Consider the following 25,133-nt stretch of genomic DNA (forward strand, 5'->3'; position numbering starts at 1 on the left):
TGCAAAGGTAGACATATATATTTATATTAAAACATTGACTATTACAGCACCACATAAAATAATGTGCTAATTAGGGGCTTAGGAGAGGTTTTGGCAGGTTAGTTGTTAATGTGATTTATACAAACATTTCATCTACGCCGAGCTTTAACATCGGAATCAACACTAATATATTTTATTTATACATTAAGTTTACATTGAGAGTTGAACAATAAAGGTTCAGTTTCTAATATAATACATTTATGACAATTTTACAAACGGTTAAGTACTCAGGACTTTATCGACAAATAAATCGCGATATTTCTATTCAGCAAGTTATTACTGGCTTTTAAACATATACGGATTTCACTAGTGTATTTATTAGAACAGCGGAAAGTTATCGTATTTCGTCTTCAATAAAATTAGTCGTAAATATAATATATAGAAACGTTACAGGTATTTACTAACTATGTACCTAATATAAAATAGTCTTCCGACATAAGAAACATTCAAGCGACGTTTTAATCAATACAGCAAACATACGTACAATTAGCAATAAAAGTTATGGAACATTTAACACATCGTATTATATATCAACATTATCGTAAATATATTGACAGAGTAACAGGTGGAGAACCATAGCTGTTAACATTTTAACAGTCAAATGAAATCATAAATAATCATTTATCAATGGTAATTAAAATTAAAAATACGTCACAATAAAATTACAATAATTACTTAGTTGTTAAAATTTTGGATGTTCAGTCTTACATCTTAAAAAGCATACCTACAATCACGATAAATATATCCCACGCTATCTAAATACTCATACCATTTGGAATCGAACCCTGGGTCTTTAAACGACTGGAAAGGGTTTCATTAAATTTTAAATTCAAAATAGTTCGAAATTCGAAAGACTCAATGAATGAATTTTACGTATAGACATAAAATGCTTATAGCAGTATCTTAAAACTACAAGAATTTCAGTACATATTCGTATTTTACTAACAAAGTTAGAGGTGGAATTTTGCAGATCTTGATAAAGCAAGACCTAAAAACGAAATCTCACAACACGTGGATCTTACCGTGGAAATCTTCTGCCGTGACTTGTATGACAGATATCGCTGTCTCTATTTTGACAGGCGAATAAGACAGGGACGAAAACGTCCATAAATAGATACGTCACGACAGAAACCTACATTTACAAGCAATTGGACACAATAAAAATTAGAACACCAATTTAAAGTCTATGCCGTTTAAAGAACGGCTTCCATTAATATACGATCATACATGTAATTTTAAATATTGAGAAAATGGACGACACATTATGTTTACAGATAGAATTAATTACTAAGGTCAAGAGTGATTAAAAACATATCAAGAATAATACAAATAATCAAGAAATTGTTATAAACAAATGAATTGAAATAATCAACATAGAATAACATTGTAATATTAATACATCAAAGTCATTATTTAAAAAAAAAACACAAAATTACAAAACATAAGAAGTATAGAAATATGTAACCGTGAGATTCCACTGTACATAGTCATGTTTCTATCTCGGGTTTAATCAAAAAATCAGGAAGTTTTCTAATTTTTAACAATGTAAACCCACGTCTTTATGTTATAGAAAACAACATCTGGGGGCTATTAACATCAATACAGTAATTGTTTTAATGTAAATATGATATATAGTAAACATATAGAGGCCATTAAATCTTATAATCAACTAACATTCAAGCAAACATTTAATACACCAATTATTCACTATAACATTAAAATTCACGTATAACTGTGTCCATTGTTATAGCAATCTTTTTAACACGTTACAATATCGTGTCAACAATCACTTCATGGCTGTTTTACTGAACGCGTATATGTGCAAATTTAACAAGTCCTTCACTTGAGCTATAAGTTTTTAGCAACATCAATTTTACTTTGTCCGTTTTGCATTTGTAAGCAATAGAGATTTCGTTTGTTAATACTTTTGTATTGTTTAGTTGTTGGCCGTTTATTGTGACGATTGTTTCGTCTAGTCATTCCGAGAGTTTGTCCGGTCAGTAGGTTTACTATAAGTCCAATGTTTGAACTAGATTATTATATTCCAAGGGCGTCGCCATCTAAGGGAGAGGATTGTTATTTTTTTTCTAAGGGTTTGCATATCTATATATGGCCGAATTGATAAAGAAATAATTAATTTTGGAATTAACTACTTGGATAAGGACTTTAACATCATATTTTCGAAGTAATTTACATATCTATAATATTTTTTTACTATTCTCTAAGGGAGGGCCAATGCCCTGGCGACACCCATGTTATCAACTTTAAAATAAAATGTCGATCTTATAAAATAAATGAGCAAATTGCTAATAATCTTCAAATTAACATTTGACGATTATCAGCGATTTAAATCACCATACATTAAAATATCAACAGTACCTAATATTTAAGATACGATTGACATTCTAATAAATTATTACACTAATTAAAAACTACACAAACACAATTGCGTTGTAAAAGTTTTCTCAACATCGATTATTTTTGATGGTAAACGCTAGACGTGAATTTAATTATCGTAATTGAGTATAGAATCGATGGAGAAATCAGGGCGGCGGCGCTGCTCTAAGTATATGTACGTCTGTACGTTTCGCAGCGCATTAGGGTCGGCGGCGCCGCCACTCTCCTGGTTTCAGCTGGGCTTTTGCTGCTGCACCTCGCGCATTATCAGCTACAAAACGAACACGACAATTTAATCTTTCCCTTCCCAATTTTTTACCAGTAATGGACGAGAAGGGGGAATGGATAACCTGGGAGGAGAAACGAAGGACGACGAAATATCGTGTTCCGATTAAAAAGTAGGTATTGAATTTGCAATTGCAATCTATAAGCCTTACTAAAGGTATTTGCTATATTGGAATTAAGATGATTGAATCCTCATTTGCGGCCCTTATTGTCAAATAAATTTAGTAAAACGTGTAAATTCATCCATTAATCGACTGAGTACAGTAGTGTGATATTACTAATATTTGAATATAATAAAATAAAATTTGGATGGATGTTTGTTGCCTAATCTGCTGAACGAGTTTAGATGAAATTTAGCATAGATGGAAGAACACAGGCTACTTACTTTTATTTTAATTCCACACTGACTGAGTCGCGGGCAAACGTAGTATTACATAAGTAGGAACTATCCCTGACACTTTTATGAAAAATTTAATCCACTCAATTCTAAATCAATCCAGTCATTTTGGCTACAAAATGTCATAATGAAACAGAATATTCATTGTACAGTTCACTACGAGATAAAGGCCAATTTCAGTACTCAGTTCAACGCGTCTCTTACAAACTTTCTTTCATCCTTACGACTGTGGTCTATCTGATAGGGGCTACAAATATACCCCCACTCTAGTATGGTCAAATTAAGATATCCCTACTTTAGTATGGTCAAATAAAGATATCCCCACTTTAGTATGATCAAATCAAGATAACCCCAATTTAGTATAGTCAAAACTAAATATCCCCAATTCAGTATGGGCAAATCAAGACATCCCCACTTTAGTATGGTCAAATCAACACCTATTATTTACATATCGCAATAATATCAAAGGATAAATAGAAAAATGGATAAAGGATATAAAAATAATGGAAATTAAAAAAGGATTTAAATAAAAACCTGAAGTATCCGGAATTAAAATCAGCAGGACTCCATTGTACGATGATTATTATGCTGTAACACAAACAACTGCCTAAACTACAAGAGTTTTCTAAAAGCGATCATCTTGTATGTAGAACGAGACGATAGCAAATGTATTCAGATAATAAAAAATTGTAATAAGTTAACATATAGGTTTAAATTTTAAGTAACCAACTACGAAGTATGTTTAAAATTGCTTAGGTTTTATAAAATTCAGTTAGATAAGTAACGACCATTGTATTACCATTTTGTAAAGTAACCTTTAATTTTGATTTGAATATTATATCGGATAATGGTTGTGATAAGTCTAGGGGCCGAAGAAAATTGCTAGTCGGCGAGGTTTTGAATTATAAAGTGACTTTCCTAGTCAGTTAACCATTTTACATTTCATACTTCGTGCAAATATACGATGAATAGTTTTGATTGCTCAAATTATTGTTTTCTACAAGTAACAATATTTAAATAAATAGGATTATTTGCCAGCAATGGAAAAAAGGGATTATAAGAAACAGAAAGGGAGAGAAGAGAGAAAAGAGCTATTATTATATTTGTTCTTTTTTCTATATCATTTTCTGCAATAAAACAATCTGACAATACGACTGACTGTGAGAAAAAATGTGGGATATCTATTTTAACATGGTAACATATTTATATATATTTTTATATTTGTTAAATAGTACCTGATGCGAACGCTCCGAAGTGATAGTTTCATTGGGTCGTACTGGTCCGGGAGTAGCTCGCAGTTGAGACACATCCCGCATGCATCGACTCGGCTCCGGGGGACCTGCCGCCACTGCACAAACACATTATATATCTATCCCAAACACATAAATTACACCAAACATTTTGTATAAACTCGCGTTATCGCTTTAACAAGGTGGTAAAAGCATTGCATTACATTTTTACATATAAATCTACACAGGGTTTCCATGCAGCGACACAAAAATATTATGTACTAGCTTTCGTCCGAGTCCCCGACCGCGTAGAATAAAAAAAAGTAGCCTATGTGTTCTTCCAGACGAGTCTCTACAGAAATAAATTTCATCCGTTCAGCCGTTCAAGCTACAAACTCTAATAAACATCCATTCATCCATCTACATTTTTACGTTTATAATACTAGTAAGTAAGTAAAAAGTAAAGAAATAGAGATTACGTTATACTCGTATGTTTGTATACATTTTAGTAACATATTACAAAGGTTGTCAACATCAACCAGTATCTAAAAAAACTAAACGTAGCCAGCAATAATCATAGTGTTTTATTGTATAGACTGGATCTATAAAATGGAAAAAAAACTGGGATCATTTGCACAAAACGCCTTTTTTGGTCTCTTCGAAAGTTAAGGGGGGGCAGATAGGTTTATGTGGGCTTGAATCCAATGAAACCCGGTGGGAAAACTCGAGTGCAATTGAAGGGGATTCTTGAGGCTAGCAACATTATACCTGTATTACATTGTAAATAAACAGTTTAATTTACACATGAAATGATAATGTTTGGATTAAAAGAAGCGCTTAGGATCATGCACATGGACTTCTGCATTCTCATACTCTAGCTAGGGGTAAAGCTTTGCTAAATTATTCTATATGACCTCTAGTAGTGATAGTATCTTAAAACCATGATACTAAAAAATTGAACAAAGGCGTATTTTATATAATTTCAAATTAGATTTAGCACTAATTTCTCAATTATTTGTTCCCATAATTAGTTAAGCCGTCCAATATGATTCTTATATTATACATTTATGGGAATACTACGTTTTGAAACAACTTACGCCCCTAGCACAGTATTTAGAAAGCGAAGCGGAATCACTACCAAGTCGTTATATTATTATCTTGTATGAAATAGTAGCATTGTGTGAGCCCAATTGCTCACACACCAATGATATGAAATCAACGCCAATTGAGCGGATTTCTGTTTGTTTAACGACGAATTCGATGCTGATAGTTTTCTAAGCATCAAAGAGCAGGCGCACACCTTTGACTAAACTATCGCACGTCTGTTGTGTTGTTGTTGATTATTTCGCAGCCAATTCAACTGTTTAGTTGCATAAATAAAAATCCAGTAGTGTGCACACCTCCATATAAGCTCATAGGAATCAAAACGAGGCTAAACACTTCTGCGATAGTGTAGTTAAAATTACGCGCGCGCTCTAACAAAGACATATGTCCTTGTAATAAAAACATCTATCTAGTTGATGATATTGCTTCGTTAAACTAAACTGTTCACACAAGACGACTTTCCGCGTAGTGTAATATACCATATATTTCGTGTCCGCTCCTCATTTACGTTGCTAGAGACGTTATAGTCTTAATAGTTTATAAAGTTCAATCGAATACTTTAGTTATACCCCGGGAAGAACAAATTAAATGTACGCGACCAAATGTATAAGAGTATCTTTTTTTTTCTTTCACATACCAGCTGTGAGAGGAATGGCAAGTCTGGCATTAACAGCCAGCAAATGGTCCCGCCTTTGCAGCAGGCTGCCCACATGCTCCTCAAGGCGGACATTCTCCGTTCGGAGCTGATGCAAGCACGACAGCAATGATGCTACTGTTACAGAAAATTAAGGAAAAAAACAACTTTATATAAACGCGCTTTTTAACTGTAAAACTCTCCAACAAAACATTAACAAAAAACAAGTGAATTGAAAATTAATGAAATAAAAACAATCGCCTATCGATTGATAAAATAAAAAAAAGAACATGGTAAAAAATCTTTAGAATTTTTAATTAAATGTCCAATAGATTCAACATCCTATATTAACCCTATATCGATCGATCGATCTTTACCAAATCAACTTCGAAGCTAACTCGACAATGTATTTAATAGAAACTGCTAGAGGTAAGATATTAAAAATAAAAATCGTGCTACAGTTATACGAGGGGTAACATCAAATCTAAACATAAAAGGAATACTATTTTAGTTCTAAGGATCTTTTATCTGGAAGGGGGTAAAATAAATAATACATTACAAGCACTAAAGCGTAGGCAACTCAACTGAATTCTTGCAGGAATATCCATGCAATCCGTTAACGAGACATTTAATTTCCCTTCTTTCGTTCATTTATAATCAAATTGTCGCTGTTTCCACTGCCACCTGAATAATATTGCCATCTCCCTTATTATCATTGAAAAATCAGAGATAACAATACATTTGTATTCAGGTTTGACTTCGACATGGTTTTTAACATTCAACTTACCCTGACTACTGTCGAGGATGTATGTAATGGCACTTACTGTCAAAATGTTGAGCCTGTTCCATTAGGAACTGTGAGCCTTGTTCCCATTGCCTTTCCAACAACTGATCCAGACTTTGGGCACTTGATGTTGGCCCACGACCGCTTAAACCGCTAACACCCTATTACAATTTAAAAAAAACTTTTAATCTTACGCATTATTACATTTATGTCATGTAATTCTGATTAGTAGAAAAGATTTTAATGTATTTTGCTTATTATATATTTCTAAGTATAATTTATGACAGGACTTACCGCGATCGCAGCGCCATCTCCAGGCCAGCCCCCCTAAACAAAGATTCGATTAGCGATATCGCTAATCTAACATTGAACACTTACTGTTCAATTAAGTCATTTAAAACTGAGGATATACAAGTACGTGGACCGAAGAATTTGGTCAGCGGGAAGCTCTTGGCTGCAGAAGGCAACAAGTAGAGCCCGCGTTAATATGTTCCCAATGCAGGGCCGGCTTGTCCCCAGCAATACCACGACCACACAGAAGACAGGCGTCAAGTAGAAGGAATTCCGCATACACTCCGATGAGTGTTGTACCGAAAGCCTAATGTTAAGCCCTTTCCTTCGTCACCATTTTCTTATTCGTAAAATGGGAAGGCAAAGTTGATTTCACGTTGGAGAAGACGCATAAGAAGGGGAAATATTATCTTAATGTGTGTCTCCTCCGTTGATAAAGGGTAACGCAACTGGTATTAACAGCTACTTGTTAAGGTAGCGCGTACCATCTTTCGACTGCATCATCATTTACTTCAGGTGGTCAAGGGTTAGCTTAACATAAAAAAATGCGGATGTAAATGGGCAGCGATCGCTTCGCTTTATCGAATTCAGGTGACCACTCGATGGTTTACCAGGACAGCATTCTAATGGTAATGGGGAACGCCAATGTCCAACAGTGTGCAGATAAAGGCTGATGATGATGACGATGATCAAGTTTGCTCACCGAAGCAGCTCTGTTGATGAGTGGTGGAGGAACTAATGGCTCAACACCGATGCCGCCAGCCGCATGCGCGGCCAGCTCCGCACTAAGTTGTTCCTGCAAGCGCGCTGCCGCTCCGCTCTCAGGATTCAGCTCGTTACCCAACATATGAGGCGCGGGGCAGTTCACGCCAAGACGACTGTACAAACTACATAACATCGCTTTATTGCTAGAGTTTACAAAACGTTCCATGCTTTTTCAGTATGTATAACAGTCTAAAAGATAAAATGATAAAAAAACATATAAATCATCATCCATACAATTGACTGAAATTAAAAAAGTCTGTTCTAATGAAATGGTAATATGTAAAACTTTGTTACTTACTTATGTTCCATTTTAGGCTTCAACGGACGATCCGAATCTGTAAGAAATTATACACTTATAAACTGTTTGCTTAACTATAAGCTGAATTTGCTTTTTCTGAATCGATCGATCGATAAGTGAACAGTAAATGCTGATATAAATTGTCATATATTGTAATTACTGTTGCATCTGATTGGTGGAAGTAAATTTTACCTTCTCGTTTCCGTGGTAACAAAAAAATAAATTTGTACTAAGCAACATTTGCACTACTGGATTACACAAACACGATTTACTATTACTAACTACTTAAAATAGCAGAACAATTTTGATTCATTCAAGCAAATATAAAACCGGCATAAAAATGGTATAACTCGTCACTAAAGTCAAATTCTTGAAAATATCAACATTTAAAATAGTCACAGTTAAATAATTTGGATTCCAATTGTCTATTTTAACAATGAAATATTCAGAACTGAAAATAATAACACACAAAACAAACAAAATACAATAGTACATATACGTACATTTTAAATGTATTTGTCAAAAGATTGAGGAAAATAATTGAATAACAAGAGGAAAATGGCATTTTATAATTAGTATTCTATTATTATTATATGTTTAATGATGGAATTACACAGTTGGTTGACTACTTGGATATAGATAAAATAACCAGGCAGTGTAATGTTTTGAAGAACAAATATCCAGAACAAAATACGGTCCAAAAACACCTAATTAATTAATATAAATGTCAAAAAATGTTTAACGTGTTTACACTTTTAGAATGTGTGTATGTACGTGTAATTACTCTTAGGTTTTTATGCATACTACCTATTTTATACGTTTCGATATATAAAGCTATAAATAAAAAAAATAACTAAAGTTAAAGGAAATCAAATACAATTATAGTAGGCGGAAATAAATATTGCGCACCTCGGTTTGGAAAGAGATTTCATATTCGTATCGCTTACTCTGTCACAACCTTACGATCAGAGTGAGATCGTTTAATTTGTGGGACAGAGATGGCGCTCTACAAAATTGTAATCTTTTTCTGAATCGAGATACGGATATAATTGTCGCCTATAACTATAACAGCTGTACCATTAAGTCCGTTGCCAGGCATAACAATTTAGAGAAAGCTTAAGCCAATTATATTACTAATTTTCCTAAGGGCGAACATTATATCGCAAATAAGGCATTTCGCTATACTCACTGGGTGAACTTGGCGGAGAATCTTTAATGTCTTGGTACATTAGCGGCGGTGTAGACTGAGGCGGCCTACGCATGTTCGCGAGGTTAAGTGTCGAGGGCGAGTCTGCGAAGGTAATATTGTTTTTTTCCCAAATAAACGGAAAATCGTCGCAAGCCCACATTACGGAACAATAAATATTCTTGAGTTGTTTGTCATAAAGACAGAATAGGTAAAATTGAGAGAATTTAACTTTTATTTGAAATTGTTAGCAGACGGTTTGGACAAGAGATTGCGTTCTTTAAAAGAACGAAAAAGTATTTTCAGTGACGGCATTTGAACATTTTAAGGTATTTTTAATTTCCAATTATAGGCAAGGACAGTAAAAAATAACTCAAATTTATTAAAAATTCAATTATAAACGGATGACCCAAAATTACATTAACAAGACACCGTTGTGATATTTTGATGGCATTTGTAAAACGCAGCTAAATATTTATTGCACACAATACTCGCCGAAACCTTTTCAGATATGCTTATTTAATTTCTGGTTGCACGCGATACAGAACCCTTTTCTTTTTCCTTGTTGAGTGCAACTAATAAAAAATTACGAATGAACTTAAAAAAAAAACTTTAGAATATTCCGATGACCTTTTGGAATTGAAATCTATACTTTTGATTTTTAAAATTTGCCCTTATGTTTCATATTTTAATAAATTATTTTGCTGTGTACATTATTGTTGTGTTTATGTGTCAACTATACTGTATGGATGTTGTACGATTTTTCGACAGAAGTAGCGGTAGCGAAACAGGTCAGTCAGTTAGTTTGTTTTTATCTTAATTATGAGATGGTTAAGTAAATGTGAGGCGAATATGGAATGGATATGAATTTGTCCACAATCTTTGGCGGCCCAAGGTCTTCTCTTCCCTTTAAAGTCCCACGGACACAAAAACTATATTCAGCCCATAATCTCATGCTATGTTCAAAGCCCCAATTATATATGAATATAACCATAGATATTTAGTGTCGTAACACTTGTATAAAACACTAACTGTGTCTTGTGACAAAAAAATAAGACTAAAATTATAGATTTATGAATTTGTGGACAAACCGCGTGAAATTAAAAAATAGCCAATGTTGTTGAGTGATAAAAGTAGCTTTTGAGTTATTTCAATACAAAAACACAAATCTTTCCTCTTTATAACTTTAGTAGAGATTCCTTCAGTCTCATTTTTTGAAAAAACAACAAACAGCATTATACAAGTAGTACGGCAACAGAAATTTTAAGATGTTTAATAATTTAAAACTCACGCATAGGAGTTGGAGGTGGTACTGTAGTCATGGAAACGAGGGTGGAGGACACCGCGGCGCGTTTCTTGTTCCTTATAGCCCCCGGTATTGGGCTCATGGCTGCCGCGTTTGGATCCTTACTTGACCCCGGCACACCGCTCACACTGAAATTCAAAGAAAAGATCTTTCGTTATTGTTTGTAACAAAAAATAATAAATGAGACAGTACCAATTCAATGGCATTGTGAAACCATCATAGACATTAATGTAAATTTAATAGGAACTGTTCGCCTAGCAAGTTCACTTTAATTTTATTCCAAACTAGCTTTCACTCGCGACTCTATCAGCGTGGAATAAAAAAAAACAAAAGTGAGTAGCCTATGTGTTCTTTCAGACTATCCTCTACATTTATACCAAATTTCATCGAAATAGGCGTAGAAATAGCAGTTTAGTCTACAAACTCTAACAAACATCCATCCATCTAAACTTTCGCATTTGTAGTATAAGTATGATTAGTGAAGAATTAATAATCGACGTGGCAAAGGCATCTTTGCTGCATCTTTAACATGTTATCTCGTCTCTTAACTTGCATAGAATTATTATTAACGTACCCAAATTTTAAGGGACGAGAAGTTAATTTAGACAGTGATAAGAATGAAACGGTGATCGAATGGGATGAATATGTATATAAAAATATCGCAATGCAACTCGAGTAATATCAACGCAAAATATTTTGCCGAGCAGAAATGCATTTGCGACAAACTTAACGACACTAGATTAATACAACTAAAGTGTATAAATATTACTTGAGAATCGAACTCAGTCACTGATTTTAAATAATTTGATTGTCTGATGAATGAGGTAATAAGTTTTCTTTTTCACTTACGCAGATAGCTTATTCTTTTTCTTTTCCATTTTGAAATTACGTCACAAGTTTATGCAATGGACTTAAAATTAAAATGTAATTTGTATATTATTAAAATTTCAAATAAAATTCAAACTGTTTTAATTACAAATACACATTATGATAATATTTTTTATCTAAATCATTTTAACCAATATTTTTAAAGTCCGACAAATAAATTGCAACACAAATGTATCTGACATAACGCTTCGCAGTAAGGAATGAGCTACAAAATTGAAAGACTGTTGTAGTCAGCACATTGTCTTCTATCTACCTATAGGTAGATTTCATCTGAGGTCCAGGAATTTTGTCGGCAAAGCACACGGGTTACAGTGAACTTCATTATCATATTTACAAACACGAGAAGTATCGGTTGAAACAAAAGCAACTCATTCCGATATTATTAATCGTTTTTCCTGATATACTAGTACAAAAAAAAACATATCAAGTATTTAATTAGTTTTTAAATAGTTTATATTATAGTTTTTAAGTAGTTTAATTAGTTTTTAAATTTTGATTCCTTGATAGATGTAATAAATTCAGCAACGCATAGCATAGTTATCTATCCTCCGATTAGCAAAACAAGTTATTCTTAAAAGTTAAATTTAGTTTAGTTAAAATCGTCAAATTTAGGACACTCGGTAAGTAACAATGCTTGGATCTCTACGCAACATTGGAAAATACATTTAAATAGCTAGGCATTTCGTGGTATAACCATCGCTTTAGCAAGCGCAAGTCAAAAGGATAATGATTTCCCTGACTTATTCATTCATCGTTAATCATTAATCCGAAAACATTTATTTTTAATGTACAAATTATGTAATTACTTATTCATTACTTAATCACAATATTACTATTGATGGTTTTAATAAAACGACGAGAGATTCACACAAACGAAAAATAAACTTCGCCCAAAGATTAAAAATTATAGAAAAATGCATGCATACGCAAGGATGTAATGACATTAATGGTAAAATACCTAGTAGGATATATTTCTAGATATTTTACTGTACAGGGGTCGCACACATTATTCGCAAGCAAATTTGACAACTGCTAATTTTTTTCTTTGAGTTTAAAGATCCACATGTGGGCCGACACCGGCTATATTTAAGTATGGGTCTTCATTGTACTAAATTAAATATACGATCGCTTATATTTTTAGTTAGACTAGGGATCCCCATGTATTGTAACTCGAACGAAATCAAAATAGCTTAAGTCTTACACATACTGTCAATTATACGTTGATCTGCTGACAAGTATTCTTTAAAAAGTGCTACCAAGTTTTCGTTTCACGTGTTAATATAATTTAAGAATTATTAAAATTATCGATTAGTATCTTACCCAGGTTTGTTCATATCTTGCTGCATTTCGTAAGAGACGTTGAGACCGCCCCAAGTTGTTCTGCCAGGTATAGCATGAGGCGAGTGACTGGGAACACCTGGGTCCATAGCAGCCTGAAACGAACATTTGTTTACACAATTAAAATTATAAAAAAACTAGCTGTTTCCTGCGACTTTGTCCACGCAATATTCATATATAAAGTAGTCCATAATGTGTGGGTCTATGTCAGCTACCCTCCAGTGAAAGTCCGGTCGAAATCGGCCCAGCCGTTTCGGAGATCACCCAGAACAAACGCGACAGACAGACAGACAGACATAAAAAAAATTAAATGCGCTCTTCGTTATCAGCAACGCAAATACATGTCTTCCCGAAATCTGGAATTTTTCTTTTGATATTACAAACAGACACTCAAATTTTATTATATGTATAGATATAGATATTAAACGTGAAATTACAAAGAATTTGTGACATATTTTTAATCACATTTATAGAATTTTAACTTCTAATAATTAATCTAAGTTACATAAACATGTGTACGAAAAATTAAACAATCTATATTGTATAGGTTATTCTTATTCAAATTGTATCAATAAGGGTAAGATATTAGGGGAAATATTCCCCTAACTACGACTGGAATCGTAACTTAGTTTCTTACATCTGTTCGAACAACAATTGAATATCATTTTAATGATTTACAGTTGACTGTTAATAAGAAGATGAAAAAATTTTAACTTCTTAAAAACTACTTACTAACTTACAACTGCAAAAATAATTCGATGCTAATCGCTTCAAATATAAAACAAATATTGTTTGCAATTCATTGATAAATGTACACTTTATTATCTACGTACAGAGGATTGACCTGAGTCAGTTTTTTTCAACTAATTTAGGTCATATTTGTAACACGTGCGTAACATTTGTGTACAAAATTATGTGCTAAATGTGTGCGGGCGCGACACTGTTCGAACTATATCAATTATGTTAACGTAATATGAACTTACCATTTTTGAAAAATATCAAGATTTGCACCGTTTAATTTTATAACACAATTCGTTTAATATTGCTACATACTAATGTATGTAAAACTTAACTTTTTGGTCGCAATTTTTTTTTAAATGCGATAATTGAATGGGGCAACGGCAGCAGATGTTGCCTAAACCGTTGTTGCGAACGAACTGAATGGCGCGCTTATGTATGGGATGCGCCGGCGCAACGCAGGTAGCCAGGGGATGGGAAGCAGGTACAAAATCGCAACGTTTACTTCCCTAGGGTTCTATTATCACCAAAATGCTATTTCTAGGAAACTGGTAATACCAGTACAATTGTACTGTTCGCAATACAAACAAAATATTTAATTACACTTTTTTTTTGTTAAAATAACAAAAACCAACCTCGTTATATTGTAAAATATTTTGTATTTCATGTTTAAAAAGTCGTATACTAACAAAATCTTTTTTAATAAACTACCTCGGTCACTTTAAAAATTGTGATTTAAGGATGTTTGTTTTACTATACTAGTCAAACTAACATTATAAATGCGTAAGTTTAGATGTATGGATGTTTGTTAGAGTTTGTAGCCTAAACTGCTGAACGAATTTCGATAATATTTGGCATAAGTGTAGAGTCTGGAAAAACACATAGACTGATTGGTTTTATTTTTTTAATTCCACGCGGACGGAGAGAGAGTTCACGGGCGAAAGCTAGTTATCAATATTAGTTGCATATTAACGCGCACAATAAGCGACGACACTGGGACTTTGTTTACAATTATTATTAGATAGAGAAGTTCCGCTTACCTGGTGAGATAGTGGTAAAACACAAACATCGGACGTTGGCATATCTATAAGTGAGATAACTCTAACAGTCATTGTATAAACACCTAATTCGCCATAGTATTTATTTAGTGGCTTGATTAACCGATAAGACTATCAAAGTTTATGATATAAGTCTGAATACACCTATACTATTTTTAATGTATATTCGACTAGCTGTTGCTCGAGACTTCGACCACGCGAAATACACCTATGTTACTAAGCGATAACATAGCTTTGTAACGGTGAAAGATTTTTTGTAATCGGCCCAGTAGTTTTTGAGTTATTCCATAATATACAAAAACAGTACACATGTATATACGAGTATTTTGTTCATATCTGTACATAGTGCAGTTATATATTTTACATTTAAATGCTGACATTTTTGAAAAGATAATCAACTAATTTCATCTATGAATTTGATTGTTATATAATTTGGTTTTATCAATTAGTTCTGACATTTATAAGAGCTACAAAAAAATTAAAAAGTGGGCGCTAGGGAGCTATGTTAATTTCACTTATTTACAACTAGCTTTCGCCCGCTACTCCGTCCGCGTGGAATTAAAAAAAAAGCGAAAGTGAATAGCCGATGTGTTCTTCCACACTATTCTCTACATCTATACCAAATTTCATCAAATGCGTTCAGCTATATATGTTACAAACTCTAACAAACATCCATCCATCCAAACTTATGCATTTCTAACATTAGTATATGATAGTATGACTATAAAATGTTAAACTTACCTGTTTTGGCGGTTGATGGAATACATGCGAAGGGCCAGGCATCTCGGATAGTGGGATCTAAGTGTAAAAATAACATTTATTATTTATTTTAATAATATATACTTTTTAATTTTTGGAGAGTTTTTGTGTATAAATTGTATATTTAGTAAATTGCAAAGCTAAGCTTTGATTGAATATAACACACATGCTTCAAAGTTTGGTTATATTATTTATAATTACAGGCAAAGCGAATATAACTTCAAATATGCTTACTGATAGCAGATACTCCTTTCCAAGGCAGCGGAAATATAAAAATTAGTTACTAATTAAGTTACATCGGATATCGTAAATATAAACATTATCATTAAAACTACAAAATCACATTATTCTAAATTATTCAAATATATTAGAGCTTAAATTGAAATGGTTGAAAGAATTTAAATCGAATCTCACACATAATATAGGTTTCCATTGAGGAAATATCTAACAAAAACTATATTGTTCTTTCAGTTTTACAAAGATGATGAGAAAATGTTTTGTATAAACGTGTAGTCAGTGGAAACCGACAGTAACATTGTGGTGACACATTACTTAATGAACAATTACTAAATACCTATAACTGCAATGGCTGCACAAATGACTATGAACTATTTTTTATTTAAATACAAACAAAAGGTAATACTGAAATGTAATTGAATAATGATTTAACTAAATCATTACACGTGGATTATATGATAATTTGTTTTAAATTTATTACATACATTTAATGTTTCTTTATATATAAGGCTTAAAACTTTTACTGACATATTTAGAGACAATTGGTCTAAAGCCTTAAAGCCATCTGTATAGATTTAGTATGAAACTAAGAGGGTTGAGTAACCATTAAATTACGCTGATTACATTTACATTTAGCTGGTTTATTAATATAAGATTGCGTACATGGTATGGCGTTGTATGTGCGACCGATATTGGGACCTGTGAGTGCGCGGTGAGGTTGAGACCTTGGCTGGCAGACGGCAAGGGCACCGACACAAGCAGCGACGTGGCCATGTCCCGCTCGGCCTTCGCGCCCTACACAACCCACGCGATTAGTCCAAACACCAACATACGCTCATGTTACACATCGAAAGCAATAATTAATTAAACAAATCAATCCTTACGTACAGTAGACTCCGAGCCCCTTAGTTGGGAAGAAAGCTGGTTATGAAGAATTAAACAACCAAGAGATAAGATTGAACCAAGCAAAGAACAGAACATTCAAGCAACTAAATGTTAAGTAAACCAAGACTTGCAAGTGTGTGGAATTTGACAATCAAAGTATCATAGGAGATTTACTTAATTAAAAAATCCAAGCCAAGAAAAACATTTATATTCCACTCCAAATGCATTACAAATACAATAAATTAAAACAAATTATATCCGATCATTAAAGTACTTGGCGATCTCGTGTTATATTTACTTTTAATTATTATCATTATTAATTTTATATTAATAAAAATAAAGAAACATCGTCTTAAGAATTCAAAACTTTGGGATACTGTTGTTAAAGCATATTGTCATGCAAAAAACAGTTTAAAGCGTAAAGTGTGAAATGTAATGTTGGTAAAAACGTTACAAAAAGTTACAAATATAATTTTGTAAAATTATATTTTGCGTAAAAAAAATGTAGTGCTTAGAAATTACAATATTCTAGCGCCTTCTGAGTAAAGTAAAACAAATCACGTATTTTCCACATACTTAAATAAGAATGTATAAAAGCAAAACAATGAAATCTAATTACTCATGAATTTCTACAGTAATCTAGCTCAAGCATAGTAATGTAAAGGCTAACATGGTTGTGTATTAACTTCCAAAGCTTTAAGCATGACATAAATTATTACACATAAGTGACATTCGAAAATTAAGATAAAATTGTTTTTAAAACACTACCCCTTGGTTTCCGAAATATTATTTGAACAAGGAAATCTGAGCTGTTAAGAGATGCTGTTATTGTGGTTACTGTACATATTTAAAACCTTCATAGGCATAGAAAATGAAAAAAGAAAAAACATTATGGTACAAGAGAACCTTATGACATTTGTTGTCGGCAGGGGGCGCTTGTAAGCTGTCATAATTGCGTCAGATATCTATGTTCATCAACATATTGACATATATTTCGGAAACTTAGCGAAGGCGTGTTTTACACAAAAAGGGCACAAGACAAGCCATACCAACCTGCAAATGTGACGGGGATCTCATATTTGTAACGCTATTTATTCCGCTAGGTCCTGGCTTAGGACTGGGAAGATGTCTGAAAAAACTCATCTATGAAGCACATCTATATGTTAATAGTAATTTATAACAGAAAAATAAACACGAATAATTAATAAAATAACAAGGTCTGATAACATTGTACACTCTAGGTCAAAAAGTACACTTTTTAAAATCAAATATAAAAAAAAAATTAGAGTTAAAAAAGACTGGCCGGTGCTCGTGAGTTCGCCTAAAATAAAAAAAATTGTATAAACTGTTACTCAGTAATAACGTAGCTTTTTGACGGTGAAGGAATTTTTGAGTTATTCCAATACATAAAAAAAAAAACAAAAATACAAATCTTTCATCTTCATATTAAGTATAGAAAAACGGAAAGCATCAACTTCCTTTTTGACTAGATTGTGCTAATTAAAAATATTAGGACATTCTGCATACCTTGGGCTGGGCATCAGAACAGGGCTGTGAGCGGGGGGCGGCGGCGGCGGGGGCGGGGGCGCGGGGCTCAAGTTCGGGAAGTGAGACACTGGCGGAGGTTCCTCAGTCTTTGCCTGTATTTGTAAGCTAAGATGCACATGTATGCGACAGCCCACAATTCATAATGAAAACCATTATCCCAATAAATATTTAGTGGCGATCATAGAATGGCATTAGTTGAGCATTAGCGTATCCCTTTTCTATAACCCAAGCCATAATTAAGAACTAGAGATAGTAAATTGCGTTTTTATGCTAATTTCATGCAAAAACAGTACAGCTATTATTTGACCCTTAAATCCACGATTTTTTCGTTTTAAATACCATAAATTGAAACGGGTAGTAAATTGAATATAGATTACAGGAAAAAATGATTTTTCTAAATAATCTATTGCGTAAGAAAGAAAAGACTGATGCTTAAATGCATTATCATGCATATAAGGGTTAAACAATTTTGACAGTAAGTATACGTCAAACAACTTTTTACTACCCTAATAAAGTAGTAAACTTGTGTTCAGATCCAGTGGCGATTAGTGATGGAACAAATCCATTAATTTATGAACCCATTAATGCTGTTAATCCATTAATGATAAATTTAAATTCTATTACGACGAAGTTTATGGTTCTGACCTTTTTGATGACCTTGTCAACAGGATCCATCGGCACATCATTCGGAGGATGAGCAGCCTCCCAGATTGGAGTACTGTTCGGAGCACTCATATCAGTGGGCTGGAAGACAAAATGGAAACACATTGATAAATCCACCTTAACAACAAATTTATAAGTTTTAATATAATGAACATATTTCTTAAAAAAGCTCTTTAATGTCAAAGACATTCAAAAAATATAGGACGCATAGTTGATACTTCATTTTAAACATAACAGTGGTAGTGCCCGTTTTAACATCTTAGCACGAATGGGCCGGCACGCCCGGTGTAATACCACGACCACACAGAACATAGGCGTGAAATGGAAGCAATTCCGTGTTTCGTCTGATGAGTGTGGTGCCGGAGGCCTAATTTAAGTCCCTTTCTCTTTGCCACCCTTTTCTTATAAGGATAGGTTGGGAAGAGGAAGTGGATTTGACGGTGGAGGAGATGCATAGGAAGGGGAAATATCCTCTTTATGTGCGTCTCCTCCTCCGTCGTATAAGGGTAGGCAACGCATCTGCAATTGCGGATGTCTATGGGCAGCGGTCGCTTCGCCATTTTGGCGGTTTCAGGTGGCCGCTTGCTCGTTTGCCACCTTATGTTATAAAAAAAAAAAACATTTTTCACATAATCTCACCAACGCTATCTATCAATCCTCAAAACCACATAATTGTATATAAATTATTTTCCAATAGATGTCATTAAATAATATATGTTATTTTGTAACACTTTTTATAACAAAAGATGGATCTTTTTACAATTAGAGAAGAAATACATTTTTTAATGTTTTATTACTTGTGAACACACAATTAAACTAGACAAAATATAGTACCTCTCAAAGAAAGTAGCAATGAAAATTTTTTGTTCATGCCTCTTCTATTATTAATTATCTGTGTTCAATGTTAATGTTAAAGGGTGTGTTATGTAATCCAAAATGTAATACATACCGCGGAATGCGGCGGTGTAGCTGCATAATCAACTGGCCTGGTCGGTGTACTGGCCGCAGAAAGAGCCTTCCTCTTCTTTGTTTGTTTAGTTTCTACATCCATGTTGGTAATTATACTGTCTACATACGGCCCTTTCGATGGAGGCAAGGGGACCATTGAAAGACACACTGGCGTGTTACTGCAAAAGACGAATTCTCTTTGTATGTTTTAAAAATATCTCAGTACCAAACAAGGCATTGTTATGGTAATCTATTTTTTTTGCTAAGATGATCTGATGTTACGAGGTCAAACCTAGAGACATTCTATATGGTATGTCTCTAAATATATATCTATCTCTTTACAAAACTATACAATACATATACCTCGTCACTAATAAGTTTATCAATCAACTAATTTGTAGTCCACATAATGGACTGCCATAAATCCTATAAACTCTACGGTAAAATCTAAATATTTGATGATCAATTGAAACAAAATGTACATACTTTATAGCAGTAGTTACTGTAGTAGATGATACAGTCGATGTAGGGGCGACAGAATTGACAAGGCCTACGGGCTCTGAGGTCTTGACCGTCGGCGGGGACGCCGGTAGAGGTATCTTCGCAGTGTTGATTGGTATGATTGGAGCTGTATTAGGTGCCGGCGACACTATACAAGAGCAAACCAAAAAAATATTATTATTTAAATAAACGTTCGAAGGTATAGATGTAAAGATAAATAAGTTGGTCCTTTCGAGACAGATTCGCAACCCCGTTGGAGAACTTTAAAGTAGGAGAACATTTTTTAATACTAATTCCTTTGCGCATGCTAACATTATCATGAAGTAAGAAATATTTATTTTATATAAATTAAAAACGATGTTCTAATTTATTTACAAAACCCCTGACAGCATGTGTGCGAAATTTTATAATGGTGGGTTTAGGCCAGAAAAGTCTAGTAACTTTGATGGTATTCTTAACTTTATTTTGGATGTTACCTTTGGCAGGTGGCGTGGATGTTTGTTCTGGAGCAGTGTGTTGCGGAGAGGGCGCTGGGGTGCTGTTTTTGCTACCACTACCAGCCGTGTCCCCGGTGGACGATCCACGACGTGAAGGCGATGGTTTCTTTTTGTCTACCGATTTATGGGATTTTCCACCTATTATTATCGACATTATAGTATCACTAGCTTTTTACACGCGGGAAATTTTCAAAAAATTAATTTGATATAAAAAAAACATTCAAAGCTAAATTGAAACAAACGCTATCAAGGCTGCACGAAAGCCATATACTGAATATATTAGATTATGCAAATAAATTATGTAGCGTAATAACATTTCATTAACAAAAACATTATAAAATAACATATTGACTCAATAATAACAATTAAGCAAACGTAAAATTCATTATTACCCTAATACAATAACTAGACATTTGAAAATAAATATAAGAATATTGTCAATATTAGAAAAATAACAATAGAAATTGTTGTGCATGTAATGCTTTAGATGATGATGAACATTAGTTAATTTGACATAGACTTTGAGTCCCTCTTAAATGTTAAATATTTGTAAAATTTCTCACAGTAATTGGAGATGTGTAACAGTCGTTATACTGCGTGGAGTGAACTTTGACAAAAAAAAATTGTAGCTAGAATCGAGTAGAAACTTAGAACAACTTTGCTGCAATGGTCCTTCGAGCAGGATAGATAAATTGATTTATGAAATAACGTGTATTTATATAAAATTCGTTATTTTAAAGTAAAAGTAATAAAGTAAACAAGTAGTTACCAAGGTTCAAAATGTTTGATAACCGAGTTGATATAGAAATTTTTATTGACGAAAAAATTGTAACATGCTTTACAAAATTGAAATGCGAAATAAACATAATTCTTGTATAGAAAATAAATACATAGATCCTAAAAAGAAAACCGTAAAAAGTAAATTCAACCGAGAAATCTATGCATACAATCACACACATAAAACCAGAATAAACTTTGGAGCACAAACGTTTGTCTCCCGATTTGTGTTTCCGCGACGACGTCGGTTGTTCCCCTTCATGGCCGGAATCCGCTTCTAATATTAATATACAAAAACGTCAACGGATTAGTCGATTACAATTTTACTAAATAACGGCGACAGTTTGGATGAATGTACAGATGTTTGTTACCACATAACTGCAGAACGATTTAACGGATCTGGATGAAAATTAGAACAGTTATAAATGACACTCTGTAATATCGTATAGACACATTTTTATAAAAGTTATGCCAACCGTAGTACAAGTCATCATGCCTTATATTAAGAACACACAATTTTTTAATATTCTACTCCAAATTTAAAAAAAAAACCATTACCATATATTTACGAATAAGCTAATTAGGTTCACGTCAAAAAATAATGAAATAACAAGAATATATTCTAAAATATAGACGCAAACTACTTCACGCAGAAGAAGTCGTTGGAAACAACTAGTATAAAACCTCACAAAAAAAAACTACTTAAAACCGAATCCAGTCTCCATAACAACTAAACAGTGAAAAAAACTCGCGTGCTTTAAAAAAATCTACGTTAAACAATAATTTAATCGTACAAGAAAAACACCCAAGTGAAAAGAAATTAATATAATAAAATTTTAAAAAATACTACCGACAATAATACAGACAAACACACACAAACACACAGCCATATATCAAAACATTCAAACACGAACGTTTATCTCCCGATTTGTGTTTCCGCGAGGACGTCTGTTCCCCTTCATGGCCGGAATCCGCGTCTAACATTGATACAAAAAATCATATCTAATTAATCATGAATAATATATAACCCTGTATACAATAAAACATGTTCTTGTATCGTGCAACATGCTTATCTGGGCCGGTAAGAGGTTGCCATCGCAGCTAGTTCTGTCACAAAATACGTAAAACCTACATAGTCAAAAAAATAACAAAAAACCTATGACAAGACAACTATAGTACAATAAGGATATTGTGACACTTGCGACAAGAGGCCGTTAGTGAGATATTATAATTTAGTTTGAATTACGCCTACCGGATCAGATAAAAGTGTATAAACTAAAAAAACTAAGCAGACCACCTATAATTTACATATAAATAAATATTATGAAAAAATTAAAGGCTATTTCTACTTTATTTAAAGAAGAAAAAGGTTTTAGTACATTACTTAAAATCTATGGCATTTCTTTGTAAATGAAACAGCTACACGAGGCGGCATATTTGCCAAGATTGAATCTGTTAACTTTTGGACATAGATGGCGCTAATAGCTTTAAATGTTCCAATACCTTTTGTCTTTTCAGATGAATAAAAATCTGATACATATATAAAAATATAAAACACCTCTACCTAATACAGAATCAAATCTTGATAAAGACACAGTGTAAAGAATAACTCACATGCTTCAAAAATCTCTGATATATAAAAACCTAATATAAATACCCACGTAACTACAAAACATAATAATCAAATACTACCTACGCCTACCGACAATAATACACACAAACACACACACACACACATACTAAAACATTAAATCATTCGAGCACAAACGTTTATCTCCCGATTTGTGTTTCCGCGAAGACGTCTGTTCCCCTTCATGACCGGAATCCGCGTCTAACATTGATACAAAAAATCATATCTCATTATTCACCCTTAACAATCACCGTATAAAATAACTTACATACTTGAAAGCTGAAATAAAATAACTAGGTAAAACCGACATTACATATAAGTTATAAATATTATAAATAAATTAAAGGCAATTCCTACTTATGTATAAAAATAAAAATGAGAGTATAATAAACAGCGACATCTATTTTATATCTGTAAAAATAAAACAGCTACACGAGACAGCGCAGTTGCCCAATATCGTTTAACCACTAAGCATAGATAGCGCTAGTAACTTCAAAAAGTACTGATCTTTTAAACGCCTTTTAATTCTTTTAAGATGGAAAATCTGACTTAACATAACTGTTAAGGGTTTAAGGTTGTAAAAATTCATGTGGAGAGTAATAAATATAATGAATTTAATAATAAAATACAAAGTAAACATAGATAACTAAAAAAGCGATTGAATACAAAAAATTACTCCTTGAAAGATTAATTTTTTTATATTTTTTTCATTATAGACATGCAGTATCTAAAAAGACCTCATCAAATTGGAATAAAAAGCTGAATCTAAAATAATGTGCACACAAAGACTGATAAAAATAACACAAACGTTTGTCTGTAGATTTGTGTTTCCGCGACGTTGAAGAATGATCCCCTTCCTGACCGGAATCTGCTTCTAGCATCCATGCACAAAAAAAAATGTTAGAATGTTAGTATAAACTATACAGGGATGAGTCTATTTTGCGTATTTAATCTTTCAAAGGTGGTTTAAACCGTTTTTATATATTTAAATATGTTTTTATACCATTATTTGGTAAAAAGTATACTTTTTGAACATGTTGACTCATGCGTATGGAATGTTCGTTATTTTATTTATGCTTTATTTTATTTTTGTCTATTTTGTTTTAAAATAGAGTCATATTGTATGTTAGAAAATTAGTAACCATATTAATACATTGAAAAAATCTTTTAAAGTCGCATGCATTCAAAATCATAAGCTTTTATTTAAATCTACTTATAAATGCAGGTTAAATAGAAATATTTTAATGTGAAAATATAATAAATACCTAAAATAAAAAAAAACTTAGGTGTGGTTCGACTTAACGTGTATCTAAAAAAGCAACACCAAAACTGTTCTTGCAAGTAACAATAACACAAATATCGTTTACTAATTCAAATGTTGTAAAGTTAAATTATAAGACTAATTAGAACTCGAACATATATAAAGTCTGTAAAAACCTCAATCCCCTCACGCACATATAGCTTTTAGGAATAAAAAAGATTTTCATCTACAAAACCCAAATTCAACCATAATTTATAACCACATAAAACCACGTCAGATTTCTAAAAATAGAGAATTGAGATCGAATTGTGGCATGCTATATATGCATTATAAAATGCTATGTTTATAAACAAAAAAAAAAAACAGAAATCTCTATTGACAAATGAAATGTGCACACACAACTAACGGCGAGTCTCTACTATCGTAGCACTTGTTACGAAATGTTGGCATCTCGCTCTTTACCTTTAAAGCTACAGAGATGACAATAGTGTTTGCATCATAGATATTTAGATATACATCTATAGAGGGGACGTTACGAGCAAAACTGTACTCTCAAATATATACCATCGGTACTATTCCATTGTCTAAGACGTGATGTTGCGTTACCCACGACTGTTAGAGCTTAAAATATTTAAAGAAAAATACGTCGTAATGTCCACTCTATAACATATTTGTATCTCTTTGGTTCCT

General features: G+C 33.0%; 1 protein-coding gene across 10 annotated transcripts in view; it reads right to left on the reverse strand.

The window, feature by feature from the left end:
* Positions 1–1,412: 1,412 nt before the first annotated feature.
* The window catches only part of LOC106108331 (protein AF-10), a 30,771-nt gene continuing 7,050 nt past the window's right edge, over positions 1,413–25,133 (reverse strand). For 2 of the 10 annotated variants that reach the window (XM_013289469.1, XM_013289470.1), the window contains exons 9-27: positions 23,991–24,056; positions 20,755–20,913; positions 20,264–20,426; positions 19,779–19,956; positions 18,812–18,910; positions 18,146–18,258; positions 17,672–17,747; positions 16,397–16,528; positions 15,479–15,535; positions 12,924–13,036; positions 10,701–10,843; positions 9,413–9,514; positions 8,224–8,260; positions 7,864–8,047; positions 7,164–7,196; positions 6,910–7,030; positions 6,089–6,223; positions 4,354–4,466; positions 1,413–2,707 (exon numbers count right to left, since the gene is read on the reverse strand). In XM_013289469.1, coding sequence (XP_013144923.1) covers positions 2,669–2,707; positions 4,354–4,466; positions 6,089–6,223; positions 6,910–7,030; positions 7,164–7,196; positions 7,864–8,047; positions 8,224–8,260; positions 9,413–9,514; positions 10,701–10,843; positions 12,924–13,036; positions 15,479–15,535; positions 16,397–16,528; positions 17,672–17,747; positions 18,146–18,258; positions 18,812–18,910; positions 19,779–19,956; positions 20,264–20,426; positions 20,755–20,913; positions 23,991–24,056 — 2,063 coding nt within the window. In that variant the 3' untranslated portion in view covers positions 1,413–2,668. Of the gene's footprint in view, positions 2,708–3,652; positions 3,707–4,353; positions 4,467–6,088; positions 6,224–6,909; positions 7,031–7,163; positions 7,197–7,863; positions 8,048–8,223; positions 8,261–9,412; positions 9,515–10,700; positions 10,844–12,923; positions 13,037–15,478; positions 15,536–16,396; positions 16,529–17,671; positions 17,748–18,145; positions 18,259–18,811; positions 18,911–19,778; positions 19,957–20,263; positions 20,427–20,754; positions 20,914–23,990; positions 24,057–25,133 lie in introns of all 10 variants that reach the window. The other 8 variants (XM_013289472.1, XM_013289471.1, XM_013289474.1 and 5 more) reach the window with 8 other exon arrangements.

This window comes from Papilio polytes, unplaced genomic scaffold (assembly GCF_000836215.1).
Source record: "Papilio polytes unplaced genomic scaffold, Ppol_1.0 DF821644.1, whole genome shotgun sequence".
NCBI lineage: Eukaryota > Metazoa > Arthropoda > Insecta > Lepidoptera > Papilionidae > Papilio > Papilio polytes.